Raw genomic sequence first — 13,246 nt, forward strand, 5'->3', positions numbered from 1 at the left:
AAAATCTGATGGTACTATTGACCGCTACAAAGCCAGATTAGTTGCAAAAGGTTTCAAGCAACGGTATGGTATTGACTATGAGGACACGTTTAGTCATGTTGTCAAAGCAGCAACTATTCGTCTTGTGCTCTTTATTGCTGTTTCCAGGGGATGGAGTCTTCGGCAGCTAGACATACAGAACGCGTTTCTGCATGGTGTTCTGGAAGAAGAGGTGTACATGAAACAACCTCCTGGGTTTGCAGATCCAAGTGCACCTTTCCATGTTTGTAAGCTTGACAAGGCTCTGTATGGACTCAAGCAAGCCTCCAGAGCCTGGTATTCTCGGTTGAGTATGAAGTTGCAAGCACTTGGGTTCGTTCCATCAAAGTCTGATACTTCTCTGTTTATTTACAACAAGTTTCAAACTGTCATCTTTGTTCTCATTTATGTTGATGATATAATTGTGACTAGCTCTTCCAATGAAGCAATTACAGCCTTACTCAGTGATCTTCGGTCAGAATTTGCTCTCAAAGATTTGGGAGACTTACATTATTTTCTAGGCATTGAAGTTAAGAAAACTGATCATGGCATTCATCTCTCCCAAGGCAAATATGTCACTGACTTGTTGAGCAGAGTTGGCATGCAGGATTGTAAACCTTCACCGACTCCTTTGTCCAGTTCAGAAACATTGTCTCTCACAGAAGGAACACTCCTGGATCAGGATGACAGTACTAGTTACAGAAGTATAGTTGGTGCACTTCAATACTTAACACTTACTCGTCCTGACATCTCCTTTGCAGTCAACAAGGTTTGCCAGTTCTTGCATGCACCTACCACAGCTCACTGGACAGCAGCAAAACGCATCTTAAGGTATGTAAAGAACATTGTCAGTATGGGCCTTTCCATCAACCGATCATCCTCCATGGGTGTTAGTGCCTTCTCTGATGCGGATTGGGCTGGCTGCTTGGATGATAGAAGGTCCACAGGGGGATTTGGCATTTTCCATGGCCCAAATTTAGTTTCTTGGTGTGCAAAGAAACAAGCTACTGTCTCCAGGTCTAGCACTGAAGCAGAATATAAAGCACTGGCAAACGCTACAGCTGAAATTATTTGGGTTCAAGCTATACTGAAGGAATTGGGAATGTCACAAACTCCAACACCTTGTCTTTGGTGTGATAATCTTGGTGCAACTTATTTGTCTGCTAACCCAGTTTTTCATGCCAGGACCAAACACATTGAGATAGATTTTCACTTTGTCAGGGAACGAGTTGCCAACAAAGAATTAGAGATCAGGTTCATTTCTTCCAAGGATCAAATTGCAGATGGCTTTAGAAAGGCGCTACCCACTAGAAGCTTCGAAGATTTTCGGTGTAATCTCAACCTAGTTCGGTTTTGATTATGGGGGAGTGTTAAACATCATGTCACGTTTATTATGTGATATATGCGCCTTGTTTATCTTAGGTAGTTAGAGATAGAGTTTGTTTTAATTCTCTCTTATCTTTCTATCTCTTCTCCCTATTGTATCTCTCGGTTGTTTCCAACGACCGCATCCTGTAACGCTACGAGACGTCTCTCGTCCAATATCAATATATATCATGCGGCTCTCCCTGTATGGAGAATAGGAACGCTTCCACAACTTTCCACAATGCTCACTTGCTCAGTTTGCAAAATAAGCCCGACTCGACTGCAACCCTAACCGCCTATCTCCCAACAGCAGTTTTTTTTCTTTTTTTAAAAGGAGGCTTGCCCGCGGCCTCTGCATCGGAACGGTGCATGCAACCATCTTATTAAAAAGTCTCGAAGTAGCATAAAGTCATAAAATTATTACAGCTTGCAAGCGGAGAAAAAAGGAAAAAAAATGTGAATGCTCAATATCACAACCGGTATGACAATGTAAAGGACAAGCTCCCTAGACTCTTATCATGTTATGCGACCGCCATCCAAACCGGTTGAATATAGCCCGTGCTACCATCTCCCACTGGTTGCACCCAGTAACCAATGGCTCCCTGGAGTGAGTAAGGAACACGTACGGATCCAAGCAACAGCTCTGAAAATGACCTGCAAGAAAGTTAAAATATGTTGTCTGTTAAAAATCATATCATTCCTGCAATTCCATATAGCCCATATAAGCGCACATATTCCAATCCAAATACGAGCCGCAGTAATATGATCGACCCCAGCTAACCATGTCCCAAATAACGATTCAATGTTAACTGGATGAGTAATGTTAAAGGCTATATGGATCGTTCTCCAAAGCAATTTCGCGAGTGGGCACTCTATGAACAAGTGTTGTATTGTTTCATCATGATCAAAAAAACAACAACGTGAACTGCCTACCCACCTCCTATTTAATAAGTTATCTTTGGTGAGGATCACCTGCTTGTGTACGAACCACATAAAAAATTTAATACACAAGGAAACCTTAAACTTCCAAATATGCAATGACCGCGAGATTGGGCTAGAATTAATTAGATCCATGTAAAAGGATTTTACAGTAAACACCCAATTTCTAGCTAACTTCCATTGCATCGAATCGGGTTGTCGGATAATTGAACATCTATCAATCTCTGTACCAAGTGCATCCAGGCATTCCATTGCTCACCAACTAACGCTCGTCTGAACTTAATATTCAAGGGAATCGATTGAAATAATGTGCCTACGTAATCCTTCTTACATTGCACAATGTCATATAGAGTGGGGTATTGTATGGCTAGTGGCGTCTCCCCTAACCATGTATCCTCCCAAAATCTTGTTGACATCCCATTGCCAACCAAGAATTTGACCCTACGAAAGAACAAATCTCTCGTTCGCATGAGTCCCTGCCAGAATGGCGAGTCAGTTGTTCTCGCGGTGACCTGGGCTAGCGTATTCGATTGTTGATACTTGTTGCGTAGTATATGTGCCCACATACCCTCCGGCTCTGTCTCTAACTTGTAGAGCCATTTACTCATAAGACATTTATTCTTAATTTCCAGGTTTTCAATACCGAGACCCCCCTGGTCCTTGGGTCAGCATAAAATATCCCATCGTGCGAGACGGTATTTCTTCTTGGTCTCATCTGACTGCCAAAAGAAACGGGATCGAAAGAAATCAAGTCTCTTCCGCACCCTTTTCGGTACCTCGAAGAAAGATGGTAGGAACATCGGCATACTAGTAAGTACTGAGTTAATCAGCACTTGCCGACCTCCATACGACATTAGCTTGCCCTTCCAGCAACTAAGCTTTTTTTCAATTCTCCTAACAACAGCTAGAAGTATTCCTCTCCAAAAAAAGAAAAACAGCAGCTAGAAGTCGACCCATTTACCATGTCTAAACCAGACATTGATGCATTTGCTGGGAATGATCGGGCTTCCGTTGGTTAATTCGGTCTATTCTTTGTGAATCTTTGTATTACTGCAAGTGTTGCATCTTGTGGCGCGCTATGTGGTGCCATTTCCTGATGTTGCTATCTGGTGCCATTCCCCGATGTTAGCTATTCATAGCATGATTCTGTCTTTCACAACTCGTTCGGCCAGGACGTCAAAGACATCATTTGAATTACTTTTTGGTTTAGTCTATCTTTCTATAATTGCAAAATGCAGAGAACTGGAGGATGGTCCTTCCACCATCTAAGGGCATTTCTAACCGATCCCCTAAAAGGCCATAAGGGGGTAAATTCAATTTTACTCCCTTACGATGCACCTAGCCGATCCCTTATCCGACTGTGGAGTAAAAAAATTACTCCAACTCCTCAAATCTCCTTATTTTTACACATTCCCGCGGTGCCCGAGTAGAAGTGGCGCTCTCTTCCTCCCTCCCCCACGCCGCCCTGCCTCCCGCCGCCGTTGCCGCCATGTGCCCCACCGCCGCCACCGATGACCGGCCAGCCAGAATGGATAGCCCAGCCCCTTCCCTCACTCCGCCGGCCACCGGCGCCGGCTTTTCACCGCAGGAAATCACCCACGCACCGCCGCCGGCGCCGAAGAAGAGTTTGGGTATGAAAAAACCCATCGCGTCCAAGCCTCCTCCAACCGCTCCAATGGCCTTCGGGGTGGCCACCGCCTCTCCGGCAACAGAACTTCGCCCTCGCGCCGCATCTACCGGAGACAAACCGGCTCGAAAGTCGACGGCGGCGGTGCTCGCCGAGGCGGCCGCAAAGAAGATGATGAAGAAGGCCAAAGCGGCGCCTCGTTTTGGGCCGACGCCTCGTGCTGCAACTCCGGTGGCCCCTACGTCCACTGCTCCAGCGCGTGCGGCGGCCGCAGCCGGCAACAAGCATCACGGCTGCCAAGTGCTCTATTAAATGCCAAGAAGGTAAAAAGAAAAACCCTGCGTCTTATTGGTATCCGATAGTGATTGTTGGTGGAAGGTAGTGATTGTTGGTGGCAGGTAGTGATTGTTGATAGTGTTTGCTTTGATATTGTAGTGCGAAGATGAACACGGCCGAATTCCTCACCTTGTTGGAGTCCTCGGCCGCCGTTGGACTTGATGAGCTCAACTACGACTCATTCTGGGATCATTCGGCCACCTAAGACATGGAGCAAGAGGTGACTGGGGAAGAGGAGGAGGCCGAGGAGGAGGTCTAGGAGGTGGTGGCCAAGGAGGAGGAGGTTGTGGAGGTGACCGAAGCAAGCACGAAGGTGCCAAGGTGCCGCACCCAAAACTACAACCAAAAGGAGGACTTTGCGACACTTGGTGTGCCATCTCCATGGATGCAGCGATTGGAATGGATCAAATAACGACCATGTTTTAGGAGAGAATTACCGACCACTACAACAACTCCGTGGACGTGCGATCAAGCCGTACACAAGGTTCTCTTGGGCATAGTTGGAGCACCATTCATGACCAATGGAACCGATGGTCCAGTTGCATCAACCAAGTGAATCATGCATCAAAGCGGTGTGCAAGTGGCGGAGTATGGCCCCTACATCCAAGAGCTATTCAAGCATTGGAACACCAAGTTTGGCCACAAGCCCTTCAAGCTGCATCATTGCTACAAAGAGCTATGCAAGGACGAGAGACAGGATGAGGGCACGATTGAGGGACATGAGCAACTTAAATCTTATATCACTAATTATTATAAAAATCTGTTTGGAGCCCCAGAGGAAGGTAACTTCTCAATGGATGAGTCCCAAATGGATGACATCCCCCATGTCTCTGATGAGGAAAACGGCCTTCTAACAGCCCCATACTCCGAGGAGGAAGTTAGAAAGGCGGTTTTCCTAATGGAGCACAACAAAGCCCCGGGTCCAGATGGTTTTCCCGTTGAGTTCTATCAGAACTTCTGGGAAGTCATCAAGTCGGATCTCCTAATTTTGTTTAGCGACCTACATGCTGGCCATCTGGAATTGTTTCGCTTAAACTTCGGTGAGATTATTTTACTACCTAAGGTTAATAAGGCTGAAAGCATACAACAATATAGACCTATTTGCCTCCTTAATGTTAGCTTTAAAATATTCACGAAGGTTGCGACTATTAGGCTAAATTCGGTTGCTGAACATGTGATTCGTCCTTCACAGACTAATTTTATGCAAGGAAGAAACATCCTAGATGGAGTTGTTATCTTTCGTGAAACAATCCATGACTTACATCGAAAAAAGTTGAATGGGGTGGTACTCAAAATAGACTTTGAAAAAGCGTATGACAAAGTCAAATGGCCATTTCTTCAACAGACTCTCAGAATGAAAGGATTTTCTGCAGAGTGGTGCGCTATGGTCCATAGCTTCGTTTCTAGAGGTAGTGTTGCCATTAAGGTCAATGATGACGTTGGACACTATTTCCAAACAAAGAAGGGACTGCGACAAGGTGACTCGGTATCGCCCATGCTATTCAATATAGTGGCGGATATGCTAGCGGTCATGATTGAGCGTGCCAAGGTTGATGGCCAAATTGATGGAGTAGTAAGTCATCTAGTTGATGGTGGTCTCTCTATACTTCAATATGCCGACGATACGATTCTCTTCATGGATCATGACCTCGAGAAAGCGAGAAATCTGGAATTAATTTTATCAGCATTCGAGCAACTCTCAGGTCTGAAGATCAACTTTCATAAAAGTGAATTGTTTTGTTTTGACGAGGCTCAAGACGAGGCCCACCTGTATGCTGAGCTGTTTGGATGTGGGTTGGTCCAGTTTCCGATCACATATTTGGGGATACCGATACATTATCGGAGACTCACAAATGCTGAATGGAAACATGTCGAGGAGAGGCTGCAAAAAAGACTTAGCAGTTGGAAAGGTAAACTGTTGTCTCTAGGTGGAAGATTGGTCCTCATAAACTCAGTACTAAGTAATATGGTACTATATATGATTTCCTTCTTCTAGTTGCCAAAAGGAGTTTTACATAGATTGGATTATTTCCGATCAAGATTCTTTTGGCAAGGAGATAGCGAGCGAAAGAAATATCGACTGGCTAAATGGAGTGTGGTTTGTCATCCCAAAGACCAAGGCGGGTTGGGCATTCATGACCTTGAGGTTAAGAATAGGACCCTCCTCGGCAAATGGTTGTTCAAATTACTGACCGAAAATGGTGTATGGCAAACCCTCCCGAGGAGGAAATATGTGGGCTCCAAGGCGGTATCCCAAGGATACTGGAAGCCTAGGGATTCTCACTTTTGGGCGGGTCTAATGGCTACGAATAAATATTTCTTCTCCTATGGATCCTTCTCGATTAAGGACGGCTCGGAAATTAGATTCTGGGAGGACAAGTGGCTAGGAAATGCCACACTCCGGGAACAATATCCGGCTCTATACAACATTGTGCGTCACAAGGGTGATACTATTGCCACTGTAATGGAATCATTTCCGCCAAATGTAACGTTCAAAAGAGATTTAATTGGACCTAGACTCCAATCGTGGTACATCTTGCTTCAACGGTTGTCCACGGTGCAATTGTCACATGGGTCTGATGTATTTCGATGGAACCTACATGAGAATGGAAATTTCTCAGTGGAGTCTATGTATAGAGCGTTAATTCAGTCTGATGTGCCAGTTGATAATAATAAGAAGATCTGGAAGATGAAGATACCTCTTAAGAATAAAATATTTGCATGGTATCTTCGTCGCGGAGTCATTCTTACTAAATATAACCTTATCAAGAGGAATTGGCATGGAAGTCCGCGATGTGTTTTTTGTCATCATGATGAGACAATAAAACATTTATTCTTCCAATGTAAATTGGCTCGGTCTATATGGTCAGTCATCCAGATAGCTTCTGGCTTGTATCCTCCTTGTAGTGTTGCCAATGTATTTGGCAACTGGTTACATGGGATTGATCACAGGTTTAGAACTCTTCTTAGGATGGGAGCGCTAGCCGTTATTTGGTCGCTTTGGCTATGTAGAAATGATAAGGTTTTTAACGATAAAAGTACTTCTCTAATGCAGGTTATCTACAGATGTACCGGGACTCTTCGTTTATGGTCCTCTCTACAACGCGTGGAGAACCGAGACCTATTTACGAAGGTGTGTACACGATTGGAGGATACGGCGAGGGATACTTTTATCCAACATGGGTGGCAACATGATCATAGGATTGACCCACCTCCGCTTTAGGCGTTATACAGACTCTATCTTTGTGTTCCGCCTATCTATTTTTCGTTCTTGCAGAGGACTTTGTTTGGCTGTGTGCATCCTAGTTATGCAGATGCTGGGTGTAATGCTTAAACCTTTTAAGTAATAAAGCGCCCCTTTTCGAAAAAAAATGCAAGGACGAGAAGTGGATCCAAAGAATCACGGAGACCACTCCAAAGAGATCAAGTTTGAGCATATCCATTGAGGAGGACGACGAGGTTGATGAAGATGTCAACAATAGACCGGAAGGAAACAAGATTGCAAAAGAATGAAAGAAAGAAGAGAAATGCATTCGGTCACACTTACAAAGAAGAACTTGTGGCAATGATGGAGACCAAGAAGACGTTGGCGGCCGAATGCAAAGAATAGAAGATGGCAAGGTGGAATGAGCGGAGCGGAACCGGACGAAGCTTTGCTCAAAGATCGTTGCATTGCATGTAATAATATGGATTTGAGGTATTCGAATATGGAATGCATTTTTTGAAGAATGACCGGGCGCATACGCGGGCGTTTGAGGGGTCGGATTTGCCCATTGCCACTGTAGATGCTCAAAACCTATCTGCTAAACTGCAGCTAGAAGTATTCCTCTCAGAAGAAAAAAAAACAGCGGCTAGAAGCCGACTCAGGTACCACGTCGGAACCGGAAATCGATGCATTTGCTAGGAATGATCTGGCTTCCATTGGTTAGTGAATCTTTGTTTTACTGCAAGTCTTGCATTTTGTCGCGCTATATGGTGCCATTCCCCGATGTTAGCTACTCCCTACTTAAATAAATATAAAAACGTTTACATCACTAAGTACTTCATAGCAAGATTTTGTCTTTCGCAAGTCATTCGGCCAGGACGTTTAAGACATCATTTGAATTACTTTTTGGTTTAGTCTATCCTTTTAGAATTCCAAAATGCAGAGAACTGGAGGATGGTCCTTCTACCATCTAAACAAATCCTATGTAAAACTAGCTATGAGATGCTAGATCCTACTAATGTCTTTTTCTTTTCCTTCATTTTCCCCTTTTCTTTTGGGAGCTAGAAATGAGAGCCACCTCATTTCACCACTAAAGCAATGTTCTACTAACTAAAAAAAAGAGTTCGTAGATGCTAGTGTATTTGTTTCTTCAGTTTTTCTTTTGCTTTTGGGAGCTATAGATGTGAGGGGCTGGGGTCTGTGCCTGCCTTGCCTCACTGCTTCCGTTAACCTTACACGCTGATTGGCTACTAGCCACATAACGGCTGCTATGCTCCCCACTTGAAATTGTTTGAGGAATTTAGACCGTTTGCCTACGGGGAGCTGGTAACCACGCCGACAGCCTCTCGCGGAGATCTTGGCCTTACGTGTTTGACATGGCCTTTTGTTCAGGTGCATCCATCACACACGCTCCTGCTTGCCTATGCATCTCCTGAGTTTTGACTTGTGTGGCATGGCAGGATCGATCGACGCCCGGCTAGATCTCCTCATGCAGCCGCAGGTTCATTCTTAATGCTCACTAGATCTCCCTCCCTGAAAAGGACCGACATGACTATCTCCCGAGAAGAGTGGACAACCTGTACTACTACCGCTCCTTATCATGTGATCAGAAGTCCAGACAGCAGCAGCTGATTTTGTTCGGTTCAGAGAGTAGACTTTTTTTTTAAGTCCACTTTTCTTCCAGGAGTTCTTGTTCAGAGTTCAGACTTGACTATGATCGATGACACTGTAGTACTGTACGGTGCCCTGCATCTCCTGAATCGGGCAGAAGGGTGTGTACAGAAACAGAATACTGATTCGTTGGACAAGAACGAACAGTATCGTTTTACCCACTTGTCACTGAACTGAAAAGGACGTGCACATAGCTACAGAGAAAACTACTGCGGACTTGTCAACTGCCCGACTGCCGACTGCCGACGGCGACAACAGTAGGCGCCATTTCTTCACCTTCTCCTCCACCGGGAATTTACCAAAACAAGCATGAAAAGGCGCAGGTTCACTTACTAGAAGTCAGTTCTTTCAGCTGCAAAGTATCAATCGATGTACACCTACTGAAAGTGAAAACCAACTTCAACTTGCGCCACCTCTTTTCCGAGGGAGGTTGTCACCATCTTTTTCTTTGCCACCTTTAACTCGGCCAATCATCTATCCTTTCCGCAGTCGGCGGTTGCCGGACGTAAAAAGGACCTTGACATGGCCTCACCACTCACTGTAACACAGTAACAAAAGGTCTTCTGCTTGAAGCGGCTGTCTGCCACTGCCATGGGATGGGAGCGACGGCCAAGAACACGCAAACCATCGACCGGTTGGTCGTCCGGTGTTTGTCAGAGGTCACAAGACAGTGTTAGTTCGGCAGTTTTGGATTAGCCCTCTGACCGAGGATAGCCCATTTCTGGCTTGGCGTGTCCTTGGATCACGATAGATCGCCGCCGTCGCCGTATTGGCGGTCGCCGTCGGTTTTATCCGAAGTTTCTGAGAGCCGGGGTGGAAGCAGACGGCATGGTAGATCGACGCGACGATCCATGGACCATGAATCTGAGTATCTGGCCGTAGTATCACCTGGTAGGCAGTTACTGTTTGACCGAGACATGAGAGATAGGGAATATCCAGAGTAGCAATGAAAAATCACCGGCGCCATTTTTTATTTTCTGGAACATACGACTGGTTCAAAAGAATTTGCATCATCTACAGTGGGCATCGTCGTTGCGTCAGGATCTACTTTCGTGGCGACATGCCCTACTCACAAGGGGTCCATGGCTAGCGAGATCTCTTCCTCTATTAATACCGGCCCCGGCCCCGGCCCCATCGTGTTCGGTCGTGTACTTCTCTATCTATCCAATCTTTTTCATTTTGTGCCTGTTTCTCAGCCTGTGGGAAGACCAAAATGAGCAGCTCGATGAGCATGGTGGAGGCAAGGTTGCCGCCGGGGTTCCGGTTCCACCCGAGGGACCACGAGCTCGTGCTGGACTACCTCTGCCACAAGCTCTCCGGTGGTGGAGGCCGTGGCGGCGGTGGCGGTGGAGTGGACATGGTCGACGTCGACCTCAACAAGTGCGAGCCATGGGAGCTTCCAGGTACGATCTTTCGTCCCTTCCATGATGCACCCAGCAGAAGGAAAACATTCAGTTTTGGAGGGCAAAAAAAGAAAAATGGAAAAAAAAATATGTGGCTTCGCCCGGGTTCGAACCGGAGACCTTCAGTGTGTTAGACTGACGTGATAACCAACTACACCACGAAACCTTGGTTCTTGCTGTTCGATTAGATCTTATTCGTATCGGCAAGAACAGCAACCTAGAATCATTATGTCCAGTTCAATACTGCTGATATTAGCCATCCTGCTCATCGTCTCTTACCCATTGTTGCATGCACGCAGACGCGGCGTGCGTGGGCGGCAGGGAGTGGTACTTCTTCAGCCGGCACGACCGCAAGTACGCGACGGGGCAGCGCACCAACCGCGCCACGCACACCGGCTACTGGAAGGCCACGGGCAAGGACCGCGTCATCACCGGCGACGGCGCGGCGGCGGTCGTCGGGATGCGCAAGACGCTCGTCTTCTACCTGGGGAGAGCCCCCCGGGGAACCAAGACCGAGTGGGTCATGCACGAGTTCCGCGTCGAGGGCCGCCCGCCGCGCTCGGTCCACCGCCAGCTCGCCGCCCCCCACGACGGCCCGCTGCCGTCTCTCCTCGAGGTATACCACCTCTAGTCCTCTACACTTCACGCATGATCGACGGCTTGGGTGTGGTGCATGTTTGTCCAGCCATTCTATTTCGGATACAATTTGTTTTGCGTGACTAGGAATAGGATGGAGGAATCAGACAGTAATAATAATAATAAAATAAATAAATTAGACAGTAATAGCAATCCTGATTATGTTCCGTTATGACAAGTAATGGAATCCGGCTCCCCTTTGGGAGGGAGGCGTATAGAGAAAATGCACTCACTGATTGGGCCTAGCCTTTTATTATTTCATTTCACTCCCGTTCGTGCAGAGAAAGAAAACTTCTTCGTCTGTTGTCTTGCATATATATAGTTGAACATTGCTAATTTTGACCGCCAGATAAGTATTTCTTTTTGTATTCATGCCGTACGTACGTGCTGCGTCGATCCCGATAAGATAAACTAGGTATACTTACGACGACTATACATGCCACTAGGCAATCATTGTTGGTGACCTAGTCTAGCTTATCGAAATGCAAACATGGTACATAGATAGTATGACATATCATCAACATGTCGTTCCAAGGTTTGGTGAAGGCAACGTCCAAGGTTGTTCGCTTGGCGCCGTCGCCATACATCAGCGCGGCATTAAACAACGTGATACTGCCTTGAAAAGGATCTGACCGTCTCATTATCATTTTTTCCAATTTTGACTTCCTTTTTTCTGTCAGAGGTGAAGCTCAAGTTGACAAAAGATATTTTGACAATGGCATCCCATGTTGCCAATTTCTTTTGTTATGGAAATTCTAGCAGCCTGTTGGCTGGTAAGAACATGTGGCTATCATGACTCCTTAAGGTCAGAAATGAACAGTTTTCTTGCAAAAAAGAAGATTAGTTTATACTCCCTCCATCTCAAAACAAGTGTCGCAGATTTAGTAGTACGTATCATTTAGGAACAGAGGTAGTAGTATCTTATTATTATCTTATTTTTCAAGGTCGCCAGGCAATAGGCACCAGTTTGAATCATCAAGTGTCCATCAAATCCAATTATCTAGGGAGAAGACAAGTGCTAACATGGAAATATTGCAAAATGCAGGAGGACTGGGTGTTGTGCAGGGTGTTCTACAAAAGCACAACCGCCTCACCAACACCGGCCTCCGACGAGTCGTCAGGTTCCCTGAGCAGCGACCTTGGCGTGGCGCCGGTGCTGCTGCCCGTAGCACCTATCAATGTCGTTGGCCGGACGCCGATGGCCGAGATCACGGACGGCTACTACGGGCAGCAAGAGTACCCCACTGGCATCCTTCCGGTTGTGCACCACTGGCCCGCGGCGCCATTGCCGTTCACGAGCTTCAGGGACATGCTAGGTGACATGGTGGAAGGGAGCCGTGGTGACCCGAAGCCAGAGTGGAGCGTTGACGACGGCTACACGCGTCAGAGCGTGCCACAGACTTGGAACCCGTTCTGACTTTTGAGTCGGTGGGTTTTCGCAGGGTAGATGGTAAGGGTAGTATACGTTGTGCCGTCCACCCGGTCGTCATATGTTTGATTAGTGAGCAAATTGTTTTGTCCATTTCTGTAGTAGTGTGATTGTATGGCTTTTATTAGCCCTAGTGCAGTAGTTAAGAATTGTAAATTGGATAAATGGCATGTTGCAATTCAGTAAATATATTGTATTTTAGGTATTATTACAGTTTTAAAATAGGGTGTAAATTACTTACTTATGAAGTTTGCTGTAAAATCACTTCTCCCCAATAACACTCCTTGGTTAGATTGGCTACGCTTGCAACACCCAAATGCTTTTGTAGCCCTGGCCTCCAACACTTCCTACCTTTGCAAAACGATCAACCACCATATGCCTTCCTTGCAAAATATAACCTTCATAGTTACCAACAATGGTACTTCAACCTATTTCTCGGTCGACACTTGCTCACCACAAGACCACCAGCTATCACATTCCCTATCCTTTTTCCCACTCCGAGGTTCCCATGATTAGGGTGCAAATATTGTGCATTTCGGTTCGGAAGCTAACCTACAGAATCGTTTAATCTTTACCACCTCGCGGGATTTGGTTTATCTTTTGGTTGTGTTGAAGGA

At 46.0% G+C, this 13,246-nt stretch overlaps 1 protein-coding gene and 1 non-coding gene across 2 annotated transcripts; one reads left to right on the forward strand and one right to left on the reverse strand.

Moving 5' to 3' along the window:
* Positions 1–10,286: 10,286 nt before the first annotated feature.
* Positions 10,287–12,851, forward strand: LOC109738181 (NAC domain-containing protein 21/22). The gene is made up of 3 exons (XM_020297280.4): positions 10,287–10,564; positions 10,864–11,180; positions 12,246–12,851. Exons 1-3 carry the CDS (start codon positions 10,375–10,377, stop codon positions 12,615–12,617), a joined length of 879 nt encoding a protein of 292 aa, XP_020152869.1. The 5' UTR covers positions 10,287–10,374; the 3' UTR covers positions 12,618–12,851.
* TRNAV-AAC (transfer RNA valine (anticodon AAC)) lies at positions 10,657–10,730 on the reverse strand. The gene has a single exon. It is a non-coding gene; the product is annotated as a tRNA-Val (tRNA).
* Positions 12,852–13,246: the final 395 nt, after the last annotated feature.

The sequence above is a fragment of the Aegilops tauschii genome, chromosome 2 (genome assembly GCF_002575655.3).
Source record: "Aegilops tauschii subsp. strangulata cultivar AL8/78 chromosome 2, Aet v6.0, whole genome shotgun sequence".
In the NCBI taxonomy this organism is placed as follows: Eukaryota; Viridiplantae; Streptophyta; class Magnoliopsida; order Poales; family Poaceae; genus Aegilops; species Aegilops tauschii.

Coding starts and splice junctions, on each gene's coding strand:
- LOC109738181 (XM_020297280.4), top strand. CDS start 10,375: ATGAGCAGCTCGATGAGCATGGTGGAGGCAAGGTTGCCGCCGGGGTTC. Junction 10,565..10,863: donor CGAGCCATGGGAGCTTCCAG/GTACGATCTTTC, acceptor GCATGCACGCAG/ACGCGGCGTGCGTGGGCGGC. Junction 11,181..12,245: donor CGCTGCCGTCTCTCCTCGAG/GTATACCACCTC, acceptor TGCAAAATGCAG/GAGGACTGGGTGTTGTGCAG.